We start from the raw sequence: 20,298 nt of genomic DNA on the forward strand, positions 1-20,298 counted from the left end.
GAGGCAATCCAGAACAAAACTGGACCAGTTCAAGATCTTGGACTCTTAAGATCTCTGCTCTGCATATGAGCATTTCTCTTCTTCAAGATGTGTAATCTTTGTACCTGAATTTGATCTATCTTGCTGTTTGCTATATTAACAGGGAGAAAGAGCTCGCAGGAAGGCCTGGGTAGCTCCAGGTTGCCTGCTTTCACTCCACAAGAGAAACACTTCATCAAAGGCACAGCTGACTTCTTTGGGCTGGGTCACTTCACAACACGCTACATCACTCACAGGAACTACCATTACAGCAAGGGACCAAGTTATTTCACAGACCGGGACTTGGCAGAACTTGTTGACCCACGGTGGCCAGACCCAGGTTCAGAGTGGCTATACTCTGTACCTTGGGGTTTCAGGAGGATTCTGAATTATATCAAGGTATTTACTGCAAAATTAGAGATGCGTAATTAACATGTTGTTTCCTTTGCAGTTATAAAAAATGCCTTGCATTTATAAAGTGCCTTTCACAACCTCAAGCCATCCTGAAGCTCTCTGCAAGAGCATCTCAGCTGGTTCTTTCTCTGCAACCCTGCACGTTTTTTCACTTCAGACGCTTATCCAATTCCCTTTTGAAAGCTGTAGTGTTTGTAAGAGTTAATGTGTGGGGCTTTTGGAATAGCACCTCTCATAATCACAGAATCACACAGTGCAGAAGAGGCCCTGTGAAACACCTGACCTACCTAGCTAATCCCATTTACCAGCGCTTGGCCCATAGCCTTGAATGTTATGACGTGCCAAGTGCTTATCCAGGTACTTTTTAAAGATGTGAGGCAACCTGCCTCCACCACCCTCCCAGGCAGCACGTTCCAGACCGTTACCACCCTCTGGGTAAAAAGGTTTTTCCTCACATCCCCCATTATTCAAGAAGGGTGGTAGGGATAAACCAGGGAACTATAGGCCAGTAAGTCTAACATCAGTGGTAGGGAAACTTTTGGAAAAAATTCTGATGGACAGAATTAATCTCCACTTGGAGAGGCAAGGATTAATCAAGGATAGTCAGCATGGCTTTTTCAGGGGGAGATCATGTTTAACAAATTTGATTGAATTTTTCGAGAAGGTGACTAGGTGTGTAGATGAGGGTAGTGCAGTTGATGTAGTCTACATGGACTTCAGTAAGGCTTTTGACAAGGTCTCGCATAGGTGACTGGTCAAGAAGGTAAGAGCTCATGGGATCCAGGACAATTTGGCAAATTGGATCCAAAATTGGCTTGGTGGCAGGAGGCGGAGGGCAATGGTCGAAGGTTGTTTTTCTGACTGGAAGCCTGTGTCCAGTGGGTGTAGTCCAGTGCAGGACAGGTAGATAAGGTGGTTAAGAATGCATATGGGATACTTGCCTTTATTAGTTGAGGCATTGAATACAAGAGCAGGGAGGCAATGATGGAGCTGTATAAAACGTTAGTTAGGCCACATCTGGAGTAGTGTGTGCAGTTCTGATCACCACACTATAGGAAAGATGTAATTGCACTAGAGAGGGTGCAGAGGAGATTCACCAGGATGTTGCCTGGGATGGAGCGTTTCAGCTATGAAGAGAGACTGGATAGGCTGGGGTTGTTTTCCTTAGAGCAGAGAAAGCTGAGGGGGACCTGATTGAGGTGTACAAAATTATGAGGGGCATAGATAGGGTAGATAGGAAGAAACTTTTCCCCTTAGTGGAGGGGTCAATAACCAGCAGGCATAGATTTAAGGTAAGGGGCAGGAGGTTTAGAGGGGATTCGAGGAAAAATGCTGTAAAACTCTGTGACTATGACTCTATAATGATGATGTTAGAGAACACATGACGAGGAGTTGAGAGGAAGAATATTCATGGCTTCACAGTGTAACACCTAATCATGAATAGCTGTATATAGTTCAGTTGTATATAATAAAGCAGTTATTGTTTGGCTGTATCAACATCATAGTAATCAGTCAGTTCGTCAACTATCCAAGTTATCTGACTTTGGAATGTCAAAGAAGAATGATTTGAGGAAGTGGAACATTGAGGGCTGGTGAGGTAAATGGCTGGGTCATCCTGGCAATGGAATGGCAATTCCATTTATAAATCACTTCTAAATCTTGGTCAAGCCACAAGGACATGCTGTGCAACGGTTTGCAAACGGGGGGACAATTTGTTGATACATCAGCTTAGGTATTTTATTTTCTCGTCTCAGTAAAGCAAGATCTCCATGTGAAGGAACTGTTAGTGCAAACACCCTCTGAGGACACATTTTTAAAAATTATTCATTTGTAGGATGTGGGCATCACTGGCATAGATACCATCGCTGATCCCAAGTTACTCTTATAGGTGGTGGTCAGCTGCCTTTTTGAGCCGCAGTAGTCTGTATGATAAAGGTAGGAAGTTTCAGTGTTTTGACCTGGTAACAATGAACTGCAAAATATGTCCAAGTCAGGATGTTATGTGACTTGGAGGTTATGGTGTTTCCATCCGCCTATTGCCCATGTCCTGCAAGGTGGTAGAGGTCATGGGATCGGGAGGTGCTGCTGAAGAAGCCTTGGTGACTTGCTGTAGTGCATACTGGAGGTAGTACACATAACAGCCACAATATGTTGGCAGTGGGTTTTTTTTTAATGTTCTACAGCCTGGGGGTCACTTCGGAAGCTCAGAAGTAGTGATACAACTGTGGCTTTGAGTGTTAGATACTATGAACTATATCACGCTCAGATCTCAAAAGATGCACACAAAATACCTTTATTAGGAATAAAAAATAATAGGCAATGATTTTAAAAATTATAGCTCAAACAGCATGACAGAAAGAAGTAGAAAAATCTAGGAGAAAAATGAAGACACTTATTTTTGCTAATGTCTTGGATACAAGGTGCTGAAGTGCACAGGCATATAGTCCTGCTACAGGTGAACCTGGAAAAGAAACAGAAAGGTCCATATCACAACTTGCTTTATAAATCTGGAAATTCTTGCACTTGTAGTGACTTCTCACATCCTCTTATTAACATCTAGAGTGCTCAGCATACAATGAATTACTTTGTAGTCATGGTTGATGTGGGCAAATGCAGCAGCCAATTTGTACACAGCAAGATCATTATTTCTCAGTCACGAGCAATTTACAAAAAATAAATCACCAACGATCACTGATTATTAAGCACTGTGTGGTAGATCATCTCCGGCGAGAATGGTTTATTTTCCATAAATCACCAACCCCTGATGTATTCGGTTGTACAACAAATATGCAGTCTGTAACTAAATGACACTGAAGAAGACATCATGTGCAGCTCACATGTTGGGGGGAAAGAATAGGCTATTTTTTTTAAATTCTAATAATTCAAAGAGAAAAGTTTTCTATGGTTGAGTATAACCATAAACCAGAGTGTTAACAGTAAATATGGCACAAGTACTGGTATGGTCTTGCACTAAGTTTATGTTCTGTAAAATCTACAATCTTAAGGTTTGAAATTATGAACACAGGATGAGATTGCAGAATTACTTAACACCAACTTGCATTTATATGACACCTTTACACAGGGGGGAAAAACACTCAGCATGCTTCATAAAGGCATAAGCAGACAAAAATGGACATTTGAGTGAGCAGCAGTTTAGTGGGAGTGGAGTCAATATAGGAGGTCCATGGATGAAGTTAGTTTACTCAGAGAAAGCATGAGGGCAAATAGGAGAAAACTAGGGACAGTTCTGGTTCAGGGGTAGAGCGAGAGGTTGGCCTGATGGTCAGGGGTAAGGGAAGGGAGAAGCAACGGCATGGATAGTCTCAATCTTGATGGCAAAGAGGCCCAAAAGCTTCTTGTTGTTAGAAGTGAGAATGGAGGGGGCAGGAAATGGGATAAAGTCTGTAATGAAGGAAGGAAGCTGGATGTTACCTTACAGCAACACAATTCCAGAAGAGTTTTATTTATTCACATTCATTGGTATGATGTCAAAAAGTTTGAGTACTATTTATTGCCAAATCATCCCTGTCCCAACTGTATGATTTAATGTTTTCATTGTGTAAGTAATTATCGTAATACCCAGATTATAAACCAAATTATTTCTAAAAGATGTTAATTAGCCAAATCCTGTCATGTGAGAGTCTTGCAATGAGATTACAGACAGTCCAATCTCACTATAGTTATTTTTTTCCTCAGTTTCAACTCACTCCATATAAACACTGTACATTAAGATTATTTAGTTTGTATGAGGCTGAAATTTGATCAGTTACAATGCTTTTCTTTTTCTATTCTGTTTCAGAGTCGCTATGGAAACCCTAGAATTTATGTGACAGAAAATGGAGTATCTGAAAAACACCTGTGTACTGAGCTGTGTGACAAGTGGCGAATGCAATATATGAATAATTACGTTAACGAGATTCTTAAAGGTGATTCACTCTATATCAAAATATGACATACTCCACAGTAAGGGTGACTTATTTTCAATGAAATGAGAGAGACAGAGACAGAGAGAGAGACAGAAGCTTGATCCGTGGGAAGGGGCATAGCAGTTTGGGAGAGATGGGGGTGGTGGCCCCCATTCTTCTAGCAGAACAATTCAGTAATAAAATGAGACAATGCACAAGAGCCAGGTTAGTGTTTCAAGCATAGACCTTCTGTTCTAACAAAGGGTCTGCGAGCAGTACATGAATCAACCTTTGTCCTTTACAATGGAACTGCTGAGAGTTTCCAGCATTTCCTGTTATTTTAGATTGGCAGGTTTTTTTAAACTTGTATGATTTTGAAACTTGTTGCAGCTGTTAAGGATGGTGTTAAAGTCAAGGGATACACATCCTGGTCACTGCTGGATAAGTTTGAATGGGATGAAGGATATTCAGAAAGATTTGGGCTATACTACATCGATTTTAAAAGCAAGAGCAAGAGGAGGTATCCCAAAGCCTCGGTTCAATACTACAGGAAGATGATCAGCTCAAATGGATTTCCCAACCAGAGAGAAGTGAGTACCATTAATTTTTATGAAACAGCAACAATAAAACTTAATTTTGGCAATCCTGGCGGGAGATGATAGCTTTCCCCCATGAAGCTCTAGCACCACAAACACAGGCACAAACTTAGAAAGAAGCTTGGATATAAATGTCTCATGAAGAAGCTGATGAGTATAGAAAAGAGATTGCCCACGGAGACAGTGGAAGTGAATAATGTGGAAAACTCAAGTGTTATGGCACAGCAGACAGTAAATGCCGAGTTGCTCAAATCCCAGAGGGAAACTTAAAACAGCTGCCACAACTGTTTTGCAATTTGTATTTTATTTCAAGATGTGTGCCTTGAATTCAGTAGTAATAAGTCCGCCCAGTCTTAGAGATTTTTTTACAAAACTAAATTAAACATTGATTAATAAAATAAAAGATGTTAAGCACATACACAGGTCTACAAATTACTACTATAATAACTCCTAAATACCCTAATTAACCTAGCTCCCAGTTACACCTCCATTAAGGCAACAGTAAAACAAAATAGATATTAACAGACCCAGACAAAGCACACAATACCCTGGACAGTGATATTCAAAGTGAATTTTCTTAACTTTGGTTCCTCTAGACAGCAACTTGATGCATTGAGGCTGGAGGCTTTTCACATTTGTGTTAGATCATCGAATGCCTTCCCCCTTACACATAACCTCATCTTCTTTAAACATGTTTCTTCCTTTTAATGCAAATTCCATTGTTCCCTAATATAAATCTTTCATAGTACTCACATTATCAGTAACCTTTGAGAAAAATAAACACACTGGCTTAGCTTCTTATGGCTAGGTGTAACATCTTACCATCTCTTTGTAATTCAAACTAACCTAATTTATATGAAAATGCAAATGTTCCTCACGCCTCACATTCTAAAACTTAAGCCATGTTTATGTATTTAGCATTTCAAACCTCGCTTCCCTTTCGATAATTCAAAAGCTCCAGACCAGCTGTCTCCAATTCAATTAAATCCACCACATACACACATCTACGCAGAGAAACTAATCCAAACCCCAATATTAACCTACCTTTACAATAAATCACAATAATATTATGAAAATTATTATATTTTCATGACAGAAGGGAGAGTTTAAGGCAGTGGGCCACTGATCAGTATAAGAGACCAGTCAGATGATTGTGTACTTTTCCATGTTCAAAAACTGACCCAAGCTTGTTAAATAATGATACTGGAGCTAATATGAATACCAACAGATTCAGTCCATTTTGCAGTGCTAAGGTATTTCATTTTGAACACAGATGGGAAAGTTAAAAATGAATATTTTGAATAAAAGGCTGCAGTCGGCTGAGAATAATGTGCATTTTACTTCCGAAAATCCTACAGAATGATTAAATAATTGCTGCTTTATGCCTGCTGTGTCCTGGTTTTGGCTGTAGAATAAAGAATGGGTAACTCCTGGCAAAAAAAGTAAAGAATGCACTAACATTGCACAAAAAGGCACAGTATTGTTTAACACTATGCGTCATATTAAGCAGTTCCAGGAAACTGTCAGCCTCTAGTGCGACATTTAGCTGCCCTTTTTCTTAACCGCAGGATGTTGACCCTTACTCAAGACAACGTATAAACAATCTTTCTACTTTCCTCTGTGCTAGATTGAGAGTTGGAAACGCAAGGCTGCAGAGACTTGTTCCACCACCAATGCACTGCTTACTGCAGGTATGTGAATGTAGTCACTCTATTCCATTTAGGAACAGAGGGTCCAGCGCAAAAAAGGCATTTCATCCTCAGTCCCACTATGGCCAGAGTCTACGTACAGTAATCCACCATGACCTCTTCCTTTGCAACCACTAGCTACTGTATCCCATAAAGGATTAAAAGTTCCTTCTGCAACCTTTGGAGAGAAGACAAAATCGAGCAATGCTTTTGACATTTCTAGAACTCTCAATCACAATTCCCTGCTCAACAGAGAATGAGCGTGTACTTATCTAAAAGTAATATGGGAAACATTTAAAACTTAGTCCCATAAAGTAACAAGGGAAACAACAACCTAATAAAAATAAGACTTTTACAAGTTTACTCGCAGGCTCTTCTAGCCAATGTTCTGGGCAGTGTGCAGACACATTAGAGAAATCCACTCAGTTAACACCTTCAATGGTCCGTGCTTGTTCAATTGTCTCCACTTAGATAGGCTAGCTCTAGTCCATACAGCCAAAATCCAACATAAGTCAATCCCTTCAGTACAGGCAGGGAAGCAGTAAGGTGCAAAGAATATAAAAGTATTGTTATACAAAGAAAGTGTCATTAGAATAAAGCAAGCATTATGGATGTAAAGCAACATGGTTTAATTTTTTTTTCAATCACATAACTGAGCAGGTAGCTCACATAAGGAGCAATCCCCGGTTGTGTCTTTTCATAAGGGTATTCTGGTTAATTCAAAAGCATTTTGTTTCAGAAAAAAAATTCATGGTCCAATAATTGATTTGAGCAATTTATACAACACTGCTGGAAGCATTTTGCGCTTAAGGGGGGAACAAAAAAATTAAACCTAAAGAATTTCAAATGAAGAGTACAGCAAATTATAGTCCTGCTTCAACCTCTTCCAAAACAAGTGTACAGGACTCGATGCAGCATCCAGAGTAAAAACAAAGATGGATGTCCCCAAACATTCATGCTGATTTGTGCGAAATGCATGGTATCTATAGCGGCTATAGGTTATAGTCACAGAAAAAAAGAGTAGCCAGCATCTCATACCAGTGAAACAAGAATAAATGGTCTTCCTTTGGATACTATTGTTGCATAAGAATACATTTGGCTAACAAAAACAAAAATTGCTGGAAAAACTCAGCAGGTCTGACAGCATCTGTGGAGAGGAACACAGTTAACGTTTCGAGTCCGTATGACTCTTTATCAGAACTGATGAAGAGTCATATGGACTCGAAACGTTAACTCTGTCTTCCTCTCCACAGATGCTGTCAGACCTGCTGAGTTTTTCTAGCAATTTTTGTTTTTGTTTCAGGTTTCCAGCATCCACAGTATTTTGCTTTTAATACATTTGGCTACATTACCCTGATAGAAGGATTATGTTTCCTGTTTGACATATTGTCTGTTTCTGTTCTAATTTGAAAAGGGCAAATAAAGACTTTAAAATGGTAACTAGCACAGAATAGAGACAAAGTTTGCCACTTCTATGTTTGATGTTACATTTTGGTGCAAAATTAAATTAAGTACATTAATCTTGGCAATTCTGCCATCTCACATAAGGAGCAATCCCCAGCCCCTTGGGTAACATGCAATAATGCAGTTTTTAAGCACAAATATCATACAAAAGGCTGGAAGTTAAAAAGAGAGCAAATTGAGGAAAGTGCTGTCTAACAATGTTCTTTCCTGGGAGTGGTTAAAGGTAGGAACGTGCAATTGTTCTATACAGCATCCCAGAAGAAATCAGCAGATTAGTCTGTCCCATCTTCTCAATTTAAGACTGCTGGTACTACAAAGTTGGGGCAGGGGTGATTGATAAGTGTCTTTACTGTCCAAATTCCAAAAAGCATAATGCTAAAAATTACTGATGAAACAATGCTTTTAATTAGATAGAAAGAGAATCAATATGCAGCAATACCACACCTTTCTCCCTTAAATGGGCCAACAAAGAAACATACATATAATCTCATTTTGTTATAAGTTCTGTTTACATGTTAAAGCAATAACTAGTTTTAAAATACTTTTCTCATTAGATTTGTTTGAAGTGACCATGGGAAGGTAGAATTTAGCATTCAGTTTGAGAGTGAGAAACTTGGGTTGGAAACAACCATGTTAAACTTAAATAAGGGTAATAACAAAGGAATGAGGGCAGGGTTGGCTGGAGTGGACTGGGAAAAGAGTTTAGCAAAAAAGACGGTTGATGAACAATGGCAGACGTTTAAGAAAATAGTTCATGACTCACAACAAAGGTATATCCCAGTAAGGAAGAAGGATTCCAGGAAGGCGATAAGCCAACCATGTTAACCAAGGAAGTTAGGGATAGTGTCAAACTGAAAGAAAAACATACGTGGAAAAGATTAGTGGTAAGCCAGAGGATTGGGAAAGTTTTAAAAACCAACAAGTGATGACAAAAAAGGGAGAAAATAAACTTTAAGGGTAAACTAGCAAGTAATATAAAAACAGACAGTAAGAGCTTCTTTAAAAGTACAATAAAGAAGAGAGAGCCAAAGTGAACATAGGCCTCTTAGAAAATGAGGCTGGGGATGTGATAATGAGGAACCAGGAAATGGCAGAGGAGTTGAATAAATACTTTGCATCAGTCTTCATGGTAGAAGATACTAATAGCATTCCAAATATACTAAATAATCAAGGGGCAAAAGAGGGAGCGGGGAGGAAATAAATAGAATAACTATCACTAGAGAAAAAGTACTAGGGAAACTAATGGGGCTAAAGGCCGATAAGTCACCCGGACCTGATGGGTTGCATCCTAGGACATTAAAGGAAGTAGCTACAGAGCTGGTGGATGCATTGGTAGTAATCTTCCAAGAATCCTTAGATTAATATATATTGTAAATAATTGTGGCCCCAGCACTGATCCTAACGGTATTCCACTAGTTACAGGTTGCCATCCTGAAAATGCCCCCCTTATCCCAACTGTCTGTCTTCTATTAGTTAGCCAATCCTCTACCCATGCTAACATACTACCCCCAACATCATGGGCCCTTATCTTATTAAGTAGCCTTATGTGCCAAAGACAGTCAAAAAGCAGGTAATTATAGGCCAGTTAGCTTAACATCTGTCATTGGGAAAATGTTAGAGTCTACTATAAAGGATGTAATAGCAGAACATTTAGAAATGCATAACATAATCAAGCAGAGTCAGCATGGCTTCATGAAGGGGAAATCATGCCAGACAAATTTATTAGAAGTCTTTGAGGAGGTAACAAGCAGGATAGATAATGGGGAACCAGTAGATGTAAATGTATTTGGATTTCCAAAAGGCATTTGATAAGGTACCGCACATAAGGCTACTTAATAAGATAAGGGCCCATGGTGTTGGGGGTAGTATATTAGCATGGGTAGAGGATTGGCTAACTAATAGAAGACAGACAGTTGGGATAAGGGGGGCATTTTCAGGATGGCAACCTGTAACTAGTGGAGTGCCACAGGGTTCAGTGCTGGGGCCACAATCATTCACAATATATATTAATGACTTGAATGAGGGAAGTGAATGTACTGTCGCCAAGTTTGCTGATGACACAAACATAGGTGGGAAGATGACAGAGTCTGCAGAGGTATATAGACAGGTCACGTGAGTAGGCAAAAAGTTGGCAAATGGAATATAATGTGGGAAAATGTGAGGTTATGCACTTTGGCATGCAGTATAGAGGAGCTGAATATTATTTAAATGGAGAAAGACTACAGAAAGCTGCAGCACAGGGGGATTTGGAGGTCCTCGTGCACACATAATCACAAAAAGCTAGCATACAAGTTCAGCCGTTAATAGGGAAGGCAAATGGAATGTTGGCCTTTATTTCAAAGGGAATCGAGTATAAAAATAGAGAAGTCTTGCTAAAACTATACAAGGCACTAGTTAGACCACACCTAGAATAGTGTGACCAGTTTTGGTCCCCTTATTTAAGGAAAGATATACTGGCATTGGAGGCAGTCCAGGGAAGGTTCACTAGGTTGATCCCAGGTATGGAGGGATTTTCTTATGAGAAGTTGAGTAGGTTGGGCCTGTACTCATTGGAGTTAAGAAGAATGAGAGGTGACCTTATTGAAACATAACATTCTTAAGGGGCTTGACAGGGTAGATGCTGAGAGGTTGTTTCCCCTTCTGGGAGACTCTAAGACCAGGGGGCATGATCTCAGTAAGAGGTCACCCATTTAAGATAGAGATGAGGAGGAATTTCTTCTCTCAGAGGATAGTAAATCTGTGGAATTCTTTACCGCAGAGGCCTATAGAGGCTGTGTCATTAAGTATATTCAAGGCTGAGATAGACAGATTTTTAATCAGTAAGGGAATCAAGGGTTATGGGGAAAAGATGGGAAAGTGGAGTTGAGGATTACCAGATCAGCCATGATCTCATTGAATGATGAAGCAGACTCGATGGGCCGAATGGCCTACTTCTGCTCCTACATCTTATGCTCATCTTAAAATTCACCGACACCATTGCACTTACAATATATATGGGGAAGGAGGAGAAGGTGGTGGCAATCATAGGCTAATGGGTTCTTCTTTGTTTGCCCTTTTCAGCTAGAAGAACAGACCGAACAATTGAGAAGCAGGCAGACATGCCAAAGGTTTGGCCAGTGCACGATGAAGTTTAGGTATTAGGGCTTTGTGTCACCTCAGCACTGAACTCAAGCCTTGAAAGCAACATCCAAATTGTCTTAACATTAGCTTTCCTGGTTATGGATAGTTAATTAAGTAGTAATGCTTTGTGCCCATTGTAGCTAAAATCTCAAAGCCTCTAGAATGGCTCATACTGAACAATTCTGTCAAAAAAGTGGTGGTTTCAAGGCTTTATTGTTTGCAATAGTTTCTCAAACAAAATAACAGCATTGCACTTCTAGAAAGAACAGTTATTTGATTGTAAGGTGTTTGCATTTCATAATATTTAAATCCCTCTGGAAGCAGTGTTAGTTTCCCCTGAGAAAGGAGGGGAGTGAAAGTATTATTCATGTTCCCAGGCCACCAACATGGGCTCCTGTCTACTTCACTGATCTTCAGCACTCATCCAGAGAGGTGCATCAGCTGTGGACTATGACTGGATTTCACAATTTCACTCTCTTTGACCCATGTACACACAACTACTCAAGTTACAAACCTGCATGTGTGGCACCTCAAGGCACCTTACAGAGCCAAGCTATGGTGGGAAGGTTGGGAAAGGTGACAAAGCTTCAACTGAAAAGACACATTCCAAGGAAGCTTAAAAAAAAGAGATGTAGAGATTTAGGGAAGAAATTCCTGACAATATGGCTAGTCAGTTTAAAGTTTTACCATTAATTAGGGGGCTGGGGTCAGAGGAAAGGTTGCATGGAGGGTTAGAGTCAGAGAACTGAAGGAGACAAAGAAGCTTCAGGTTGGAGGAGGTTACAAAAGGTGGGCTGGGGAGATGAGACCTTGAATGGATTTCAAGATGAGGATAAAGAGTTTAATGTGTTGAGGGTCAGGGAGCCAGAATGTATCAGTGAGAATGGCAGTCTTGTAATAAGTTTTAAACATTGGAGTTTATGGAGGGAGAAAGATGGGAGACCAGGCAGGAAGAAACTGGAGAAAAATCAAAGCTATGAGTGAAGAAAGCATGAACAAAGGTTTCAGCTGTAGTGGGTAGGTGAAGTGGGTGAAGAATATACAGTACAGCCAATCAGGGAGGCTTTGTTGAAGAGGTACTTCTAAGTACCCCTCTAAGCCAAATTTCTTTCCAGATATATGTACAAAGTAAGTTAACATGCTAGAGTAACACAAGGCAATAGTTGATGATCTATTGATGGAATAGTGAGAGGGACAGTTAGAAATAAGATGGATGGGGAGGCAAGTGGAGAGGGGAATGTCCAAGGAGCAAGGTGTCAAGATGATTGCCGGGAAGGGGACACGACAGTTGGGTTGGTTGCTCTGGATAGCCAGCGATAAATTCTGCAACCAGAGTGGTAGTGATTACCAATTAAGGAGCAGGAGGAGGTAGAATAGGGCTTTGAAATTAAGATGTAACTAGCTCAGTGTTTTGAGAACTTTGAGGGGCAAGCTAAATTGCACATACAAATTTGAATACTTTAAATGGTAAAATAGTCACAGATACTCTGATTCAAAGCTGTAAATTTAATGTATATTTTTTGATGACATTATGATTAGCTAGTTATTCAAATGCCGTGGATCAGATTGTGCCACAATCCCAGGGATGTCTCTATTTTTTTTTAAAATACAATTTACATGCTTCAGAAAGAATTTCATACTTCAGTAATGAGCATTTTTCTTTAACATTAGAGGAGCAATGGAACATTGCTACTATTCTCAGGCTAATTTACCCAGTTTCCTTTTCAAAGAAGTTTAAACCAGGAACACAGTAAGGAACTTTATAACATGTTAAATATACTTATTCGTTTGGTTTAGTGTAAAATAAAGCATTTCTCTTAAATAACTGAATATAATTTTTGCAGTGTAATTCTTTCCTTTCCCCTTCACTTTTAGATCCTCTTGTCAATCATATGGAGATGGTGACTGAGATAGTTGTCCCGACCGTGTGTACCCTTTGCATACTGCTCAGCGCTATATTACTGATGTTCCTACTTCGGAGGCAGTAAAAAAACCCAGATTGCTGTTGTGAGAATACAATGCTAAATGTACAAGAACAAAAATAGATGACTAGCTACTTCAGCAAGTTTGTTAAATTATGACAGTCTTCAAACGACCAAGTTGATACTTGTCTACTGTCACTTCCAAAGACCTGATAGCTTTATTACTAATGAATGAGATGACCCATCACTGGAATGGTAAAACTGCAATATAAACAAACTCATCAACCAAACTCCCGATTCAAATTCCATGGCTGAGGTGAAGGAGTTCACAACATGATAAAGTGATTCCACTTCCAATATTTTCTTCCCCAATGGGCATGGTGCCCAATCCAGGTCTATATTATCAAGGTTTCACTACGGATTTAGGATAACAAATATTACAAGCAAATAATAACAAATAAGCAAACAACACAGAGCAGGTTCTTTCAGAAAAGCTATTTCATCATTAAAAACATTACATACTTTTAAAAAATAAAAAAGGTACACATTGACAATAGGAACAGTAAAACTCTCGGCCTGTGAGATGAAAAGACCTGAACTGAAGAAATCAGTCAGTCGATCCATCAGTGCGTTAGTCTAAAATCTTTAACAGTTTGGTCCAAGCACAAAATTTAGAAGCTATAATTATTGGGCCAACGTTTAGACCTAACTAGAGCAGTTCTCAACTGTTACAAATTTGCTTATTACTTATACCATACACTTCATAGGTATAAATATTATCTTCATATTCAGGACAAGTTTTATTTATTGCTATGTTATAATAGACATTAGAGTTGTTGTGAGTCAGATTTCAAGGACATTTAGTTTGGTCTGGTTCAAATACAATGGGCTGTGAAAACTGGGATCTTGAGGCTATGAATATAACTTTGTAAAACAAATGTCACAATCACCAACAGTTTTAATTCGTCCAATTCCAATTACCCAACAATAACACTACACAAAACAACAAATGCAGACAGAAATAAAAGATCATACAAAGTACGTCACTCAAAATATATTTAAATTTAACCCACAGTGTGTCATTTTTATGAAACGGAATTTAGATTCTAATTTTAGTAATACAAGATTTTTTTTAAAAAAAAGAATAAATTTGCAGTTGATTTAAGAATATTAATTACTGAGTTGTGTCAACTAATTTGATTCAGACACCGGATTGCTGACTGAAATTAATGCAAGTAACGTAACTGCTTGAAGTTGCATGGAATTTGACAGAATTATTACTTTCGGGGCAAAAACACCTCACAGATTCTGTGGGGTTTTTTTTAAGCAGACAGGAGTGCGGACGCTGGAGGAGAGAGCATCATGCCAGTTCATTTCACTTTCACTAAGGGGAAAAATACCAGACAAGACAAATCTGTTGGGTGGAGTGCAAAAGCAACACTAAGTGTCTCAGCACTCTTACTGGTCACAAGATGGCAGAAGATCTTAGGGTGACTAATATCTGGTATAAAAGCAAAATACTGCAGATGGTGGAGATCTGAAATAAAAACAAAGTGCTGGAAAATCTTAGCCGGTCTGGTAGCATCTGTGGAGAAAAACATCTGTGGAGAAAAACAGAGTTAACATTTCGAATCCAATATGACTCTTCTTTGGATTTCTGTTTTTATATGACTAATACCTGACCTGTACTCAGTAACTGCAATAAACCGGCTGAATTCCCACATGCAAAAATGTCACTGTGCGTTTATCCTTTGAGACTGGGGAAAAAAAAAATCAATTTACACAATGGTTGCAATTACCTTTTCTCCTAAAGGTTTATACGAAATGTGCCTGACTGCAGCTGATCACTGTGTTGTAATAAAATGCCTCCTCGTAATCACTGTTCAAAGTTGTATCATCAACTGGCAGATCTTAAAAACATAATGGGTTAACAGTATTAGTGATAGTGATACTCGTTGTTCATCTTGCTAAGTTTCTTCACACTACATTTGAAAGTGCACTAAACTTTGGATTTAGGAAGAGTTCCATCAACTGGTCAGATTTCCATAGATTGCAAGGATTAAATGACCACGCACATTTCTAAATAAGCATTTTGTCAAATCAAACCCTACATATACAAGCACCATTTGTATTTTTCAGGAGGAATAATAGTGTTGATTTAATCCAAGTTGTGACAAACACAGTCCACAGTAGTAACTGTCCCGTCCTAGACTATGAAAGAGAATATTCAGTCAAGTAAATGTCTACCATTTGTTTCAAGGCATCTCAAATGCATGAAAAAAAATGGATTAGAAAAGCTTACATATGGATAGGCCTGGGACTTTCAGGGAAATTATATAGCTCCACCACCCTCCTAACAGTTAACTGTTGGGTGGGCGTTGGTTACAGTAGGTTAACTAAGTCTTTATTAACAAGTAGAACTATTTACGCATGTACAGTAAAGGGTACAGGCTCGGAGCTATCTCCATGCTTAGGTCTCTGCTCAACACCATACTGACCCCTGGGTCTGGGTCATGTGCCTTCTTACATCACTGTGTGGGTAATACTGTACTCAGTCCCATATTAACCCTGTATGTGCCAGACCCTTATTCTACACCTTTCCCCAAGTCTTTATCCAATGTATATGGAGTTCACTAGTTTACTTCATGCCTTATATTATCTGTCCCATTTACATTATTGTTACCACATTATTGCCATTACTACAATATTGGCATTATTACAACATTCTCACTACCTATCTCCCCCCTTCAAGTCCTTGAATTTACAGATTTGGGCGGTCTGAATGCCTTATAGCTCCTCCATATCTCATTTGCTGTTCTGTCAGAGGAGTGGTAGGCCTTATTGGTTCTGGTTCTTCCTGTTAGTTTGGAGGTTGGACTGGCATTTGGGTATGCTTTCATCCTTCCATTCCTTTGTGTTGAACCGCACTTGGGTTGGCTCGGCTGTTGTACGGATCAATGGTTGCTGCTACTCTAAATCATTTCTTGCAGGGTGGGCGAGCATTGTGCTCACCTCCATGTTGTTTCTTTCTCTCTTTCTTTCTCCGTGTAGGCTGTCTTGATGTTCTCTTTGGCTGAGGAAGAGCGTTCCTGAGGTGAGAAGGTGGTTTAGTGGTACGCTCACCTCTGCTTTTTGTCGAAGGTGGGAGACTGCTACCAGGTTCCAGCATCCCTTGTGGTCGTGGCATGCTGGCTGGAAGCTGCAATGTGTGCGGTGGTCACTGTGTTGATCAACTGAAACATCGTCGTAGTTAGAGGCTTCTCAGACTGCTGGTCACTCTCTTGTACCACTTCCACTGGGGGCATTGTGGTTGTCTTGTGGATGGTAGGCTGGTCTGACCACTGAGGATTTTCTGGGACCTGCAATGAGAATGGACAAATCTGCTCTGCAAAGAGAGAAGAGAGTGCAGAGCTGAAGTCCGAATCTGAATACTCTTTAGTGTTTTAGTGTTCAAGTACTCGCCACTGTGCAATACTGGTTGTCAAAGACAGTGGTTGTCTTGACATCCTCTGCCGTCTGGAGGAGATTCAAGGCTATTGCAGGGATCCCTGCTCTGGAGAGAAAGGATGGTTAGGGATGACGTACATCAACTCAAATATCTGTTTTCTGCTACACCACAGTGGTTCTAGGACCAAGCCAATGACTGGAAGTCAGATTCCTCCTGCTCCACAAAGTGGAATGTCCATCGTTCAAAGCCAGAAGTCTTTGAGCCATGGTTCCTTGTCCGAGAGGACTGTCACACTGGCACCTGAATCTAATTTATAATTTGTTAGATGGTCACTGACTAAGATGTTTGTATTCCAGAATGAGAAGCCACAATCTTTGACCTCACCCAAGAAGCATGGCCATTTGTCTTCTGGGTTTTCAGTCTGTAAAGTGGATTTACGTTTGGGCCTTCTGTGCGTTTCTGAGGTTTTGACATGTATAGTTTGCCATAGAGTCCAATCCTGTTATAGTGGAAGCTTTGGGCTGTACTCGCAGGATACTGATCTCTCCAGTGAGGGCGCTTTGCACCACAGCACTGGCAAGGTCACTCTGCTAGCCAGTTTGGGAATTGCTTTCCCTGGCTTGGATTGTCTGTCTTTTTGGCCTGTTAAGCTGGACCGAGGGGTCTTCCTGCCCATGTTTTACTCTCTTCCCTTAGGGTTGTCCTATGCTGCTTGGGGAGTTCGGGCAATCTAAGTATCTGAATTGCCTTGTCCAGGGTTAGATCTCCTTTAGCTTGTAGGAAGTCTGCATCGTCTGTTACACCCACCACTATTCTGTCTCTGATGAGTTCAGACTTTATTTACACTCCTCTGCCATCCTGTAGGGATCATTGATGAAGGATTGATGAAGGTTCCTCAGGTAGTTGGACTCTTATTGAATTTAGCTCTCTCCAGTATTTTATTGCGTCACAAGTTAAAATAAATGTGAAAAAGAGTTTAAAACCTCCTGGAATTTGGCAGATGAGTCATTAATGCCTGATATTACAATGATGTCATCTACAATGAGGCCTATAAAGCAGTGTGTTCACCTGCTCTTCTTCTGACTTTCTATTTAAACCAGAAGCAATGGTGTATCTCAAAAATCTTTCCTTCAAAGACCCCAATTTCAGCTCTGAAGAAGGGTCATACAGACTCTAAAAATTAACTCTGTTTCTCTCTCCACAGATGCTATCAGACCTGAGTTTTTCCAGCATTTTCTGTTTTTATCCCCAATTTTTGTGACTGGTCTGGGTATGGGGTTGGTCCAAGTTGAGTTGGAAGTGTTGAACTGTGATCCAAGCTAAATTTTTAAAAATCGTATGTGCAGCTTTAAGAGCTTATAGGATTTCAAGATGGTGTCACCATCAGCTCTGAGACAAAGGGATTTCCCACGCTTGCTGGTTTTGGCAGGCTCCACAAAATGGCAATGTTGTGCTTCTTAAAGACTCTTAGAAGTGGCTGCCTGGATCGGCTGTGTGCTGACTTCTTTCATTCTGCGGTTTGCTACGACGAGTAATGAGACGTTCGGATTTAAAGTTATGCTTGCCGTTTTCCAAGCTGGACTATTGCAATGTTCCTGAGAGATATTTAAATAGTTTTTTTTTTTGTTATCTTACAAATTTGGAGGCCATGTGTTGGGGCTCTGACTGGGGAAAATCGGGTTTTAGCGACGGGCTTTCCTTCAACTCTGACACAATTAAGGGAAGGGGTCTCAGGACTAGCTGCAGCCTGGGACTTTAAAAGATTTAGCTCACCCTTGCAGGCTCCGTGGACTCAATGCCTTGAAGCTGGACTTCCAAGGGAGATTCAGTGGAGTCTTCTCCTGCAGTAAAAATCTCTGCCTTCAGCTTCCTGGCCTTTCCTCTAGAGCGTCTTCTGGTGAATTTTTTCTGCATCTTCAGCTTCTGTTGGGAGCTTCTCTCAGGTCAGAATTTGTTGGAAGTTTTTTCTTAGTCTTACAGCATCTCGACTGTTTCAGCATTTTAGTGAGATTGAGGATTTTCAATCCCCAGCTGCCACCATGTTAGGAGGGTGTTGGTTACAGAACGGTGTCTCTTAAAGAAGTCTTCAGTAGGTTAACTGTTAAGTCTTTTAACAAGTCGAACTATTTACACATGTACAGTAAAGGTTACAAGCTAGGATCTACTCCATGCTTAGGTCTTAACCCTTCTCTGTTCAACACCACACTGACCCGTGGACCTGGCACGTGGGTCATGTGCCTTCTTACATCACTGTGTGGGCAGCACTGTACTCAGACCTTTATACTACACTAACTAAAACCATAAGTTAAATCTGTGACCTTTGTAGGTTGTATGGGCAAGATTTTAATTCATTCAAAACCCATTTACTTACACAGGGTTATAAATTGGACCAGTAACTCGGTACAGGATGATGCAGCTATGTTTGCTCACATTTAACTATGTTACAGAAGATTCACTGTTGTGCTCATCTTGTTACAACACAGAAACAGAGACTGATGGATTTTTGTTAGTAAAGGTATTAAGGATTACACCATCAATGGGGGTAAATGGAAGTAGGTTACAAATCAACGTTGATCCAAATGAATGCCACAATGGGCTGAATGGCCTATCAGATACTATGCTTATTTCATAAGATTTTCACAGTTTTCATTATGGGTCAACAGGGCCATCAAATAAAAGATCAGCCAATTTGAACACCAAAGGAACATAGTTTTAAAAAAACAAAACAAAATTGGGCTAAATGTGTACCAGGTTGGTAATGTCAGTACCAGGAAATGTAAATATTTCTCAGAAATTCGACTGCATAAAAGAAAATACCTGGGGTACTAAATGTCACGTGATCCACTGGTGGTCTAGTGTTGAGCTGCCACATGGTCTTCAATTCTCTCTGCCCGTGGCAACTAATAATTTCCATTCTCCACATGATGGGGTTTTCACTAAAATACAAGAAGTTAGTGTCATCAGGAAATCACTTCCAAATATTCAAAGAGCTACCACCAGTATTTCTAATCACTCCAACATCCAATGCTTTAATAATCCAGGGGTGCCCAATCTTTTGCAGCAGAGGTCAGATACACATGCCACAACTACTGAATAGGTCATGCACGGTTAAAACACTAGGTCAGGCAATATCATAAAGCATTCAAACATCACAGGATGTGTGGATACTGGCAGCACAGTTGTCCACAGATATAAGACATCCACATGTTTGAAAAAAATCGAATATAGACTATTGATTTATTTACAGCCCCCTCCCAAATCTAAATTCCATGTAACAATTATAGGCTCCTATACATTGGTTGGCTTGCTTACTCCTTCCTTTCCTCTTTAGCTGGCTCATGCTCCCTATGCTTGGATCACAGGTTGAGCTGATGTTATTTTCTCCAAATTTGCTCTGTTTCACTGTTGTACATCACCATCCAGTCTGGCTGACCCATCACCGTCCAATGTTCTGCTCTGCCAGATATAGTCTATCACTATCCTGTGTCTTCCACCACTAGGTCTACCCTGCTCCATCTTTATGTTCTTGTCCTTTGGAAACCACTGTCTAGCCCCCTTCACTTTGGCACCTTCCTTCCTGCATTCAAGAAAGTTATTACCCTTCTTCTTTCCCTCCATTAACCCAACTTCAAGGTTTTCCCCTTTATTCCAGCTTACTGAGCATCCAGTGCTTTTTATCCTTCATTATCATGAAATGTTTTGAAAGGTCTTCCCACTTGTGCT

At 40.1% G+C, this 20,298-nt stretch overlaps 3 protein-coding genes across 6 annotated transcripts in view; 1 reads left to right on the forward strand and 2 right to left on the reverse strand.

Annotated features, from left to right (window-relative positions):
* LOC144668290 (lactase-like protein) overlaps positions 1-13,217 on the forward strand; it is a 44,802-nt gene extending 31,585 nt beyond the window's left edge. The window contains exons 10-15 of one of the 2 annotated variants that reach the window (XM_078530142.1): positions 143-417; positions 4,232-4,358; positions 4,728-4,927; positions 6,561-6,624; positions 11,146-11,219; positions 13,081-13,203. In XM_078530142.1, coding sequence (XP_078386268.1) covers positions 143-417; positions 4,232-4,358; positions 4,728-4,927; positions 6,561-6,624; positions 11,146-11,219 — 740 coding nt within the window. In that variant the 3' untranslated portion in view covers positions 13,081-13,203. Of the gene's footprint in view, positions 1-142; positions 418-4,231; positions 4,359-4,727; positions 4,928-6,560; positions 6,625-11,145; positions 11,220-13,080 lie in introns of both variants that reach the window. The other variant, XM_078530141.1, reaches the window with a different exon arrangement.
* The window catches only part of map2k1 (mitogen-activated protein kinase kinase 1), a 348,516-nt gene that overhangs the window by 243,424 nt on the left and 84,794 nt on the right, over positions 1-20,298 (reverse strand). The gene's annotated exons all lie outside the window — the stretch shown is intronic.
* Positions 2,710-20,298, reverse strand: part of zwilch (zwilch kinetochore protein) — a 38,210-nt gene continuing 20,621 nt past the window's right edge. For 2 of the 3 annotated variants that reach the window (XM_078530140.1, XM_078530138.1), the window contains 3 exons: positions 19,393-19,511; positions 14,927-15,037; positions 2,710-2,893 (listed from right to left, as the gene is read on the reverse strand). In XM_078530140.1, the coding sequence (XP_078386266.1) occupies positions 14,943-15,037; positions 19,393-19,511 (214 nt within the window). In that variant the 3' untranslated portion in view covers positions 2,710-2,893; positions 14,927-14,942. Of the gene's footprint in view, positions 2,894-13,417; positions 13,542-14,926; positions 15,038-19,392; positions 19,512-20,298 lie in introns of those variants that run through there. The other variant, XM_078530139.1, reaches the window with a different exon arrangement.

The sequence above is a fragment of the Cetorhinus maximus genome, chromosome 26 (assembly GCF_964194155.1).
Source record: "Cetorhinus maximus chromosome 26, sCetMax3.hap1.1, whole genome shotgun sequence".
Classification (NCBI taxonomy): domain Eukaryota; kingdom Metazoa; phylum Chordata; class Chondrichthyes; order Lamniformes; family Cetorhinidae; genus Cetorhinus; species Cetorhinus maximus.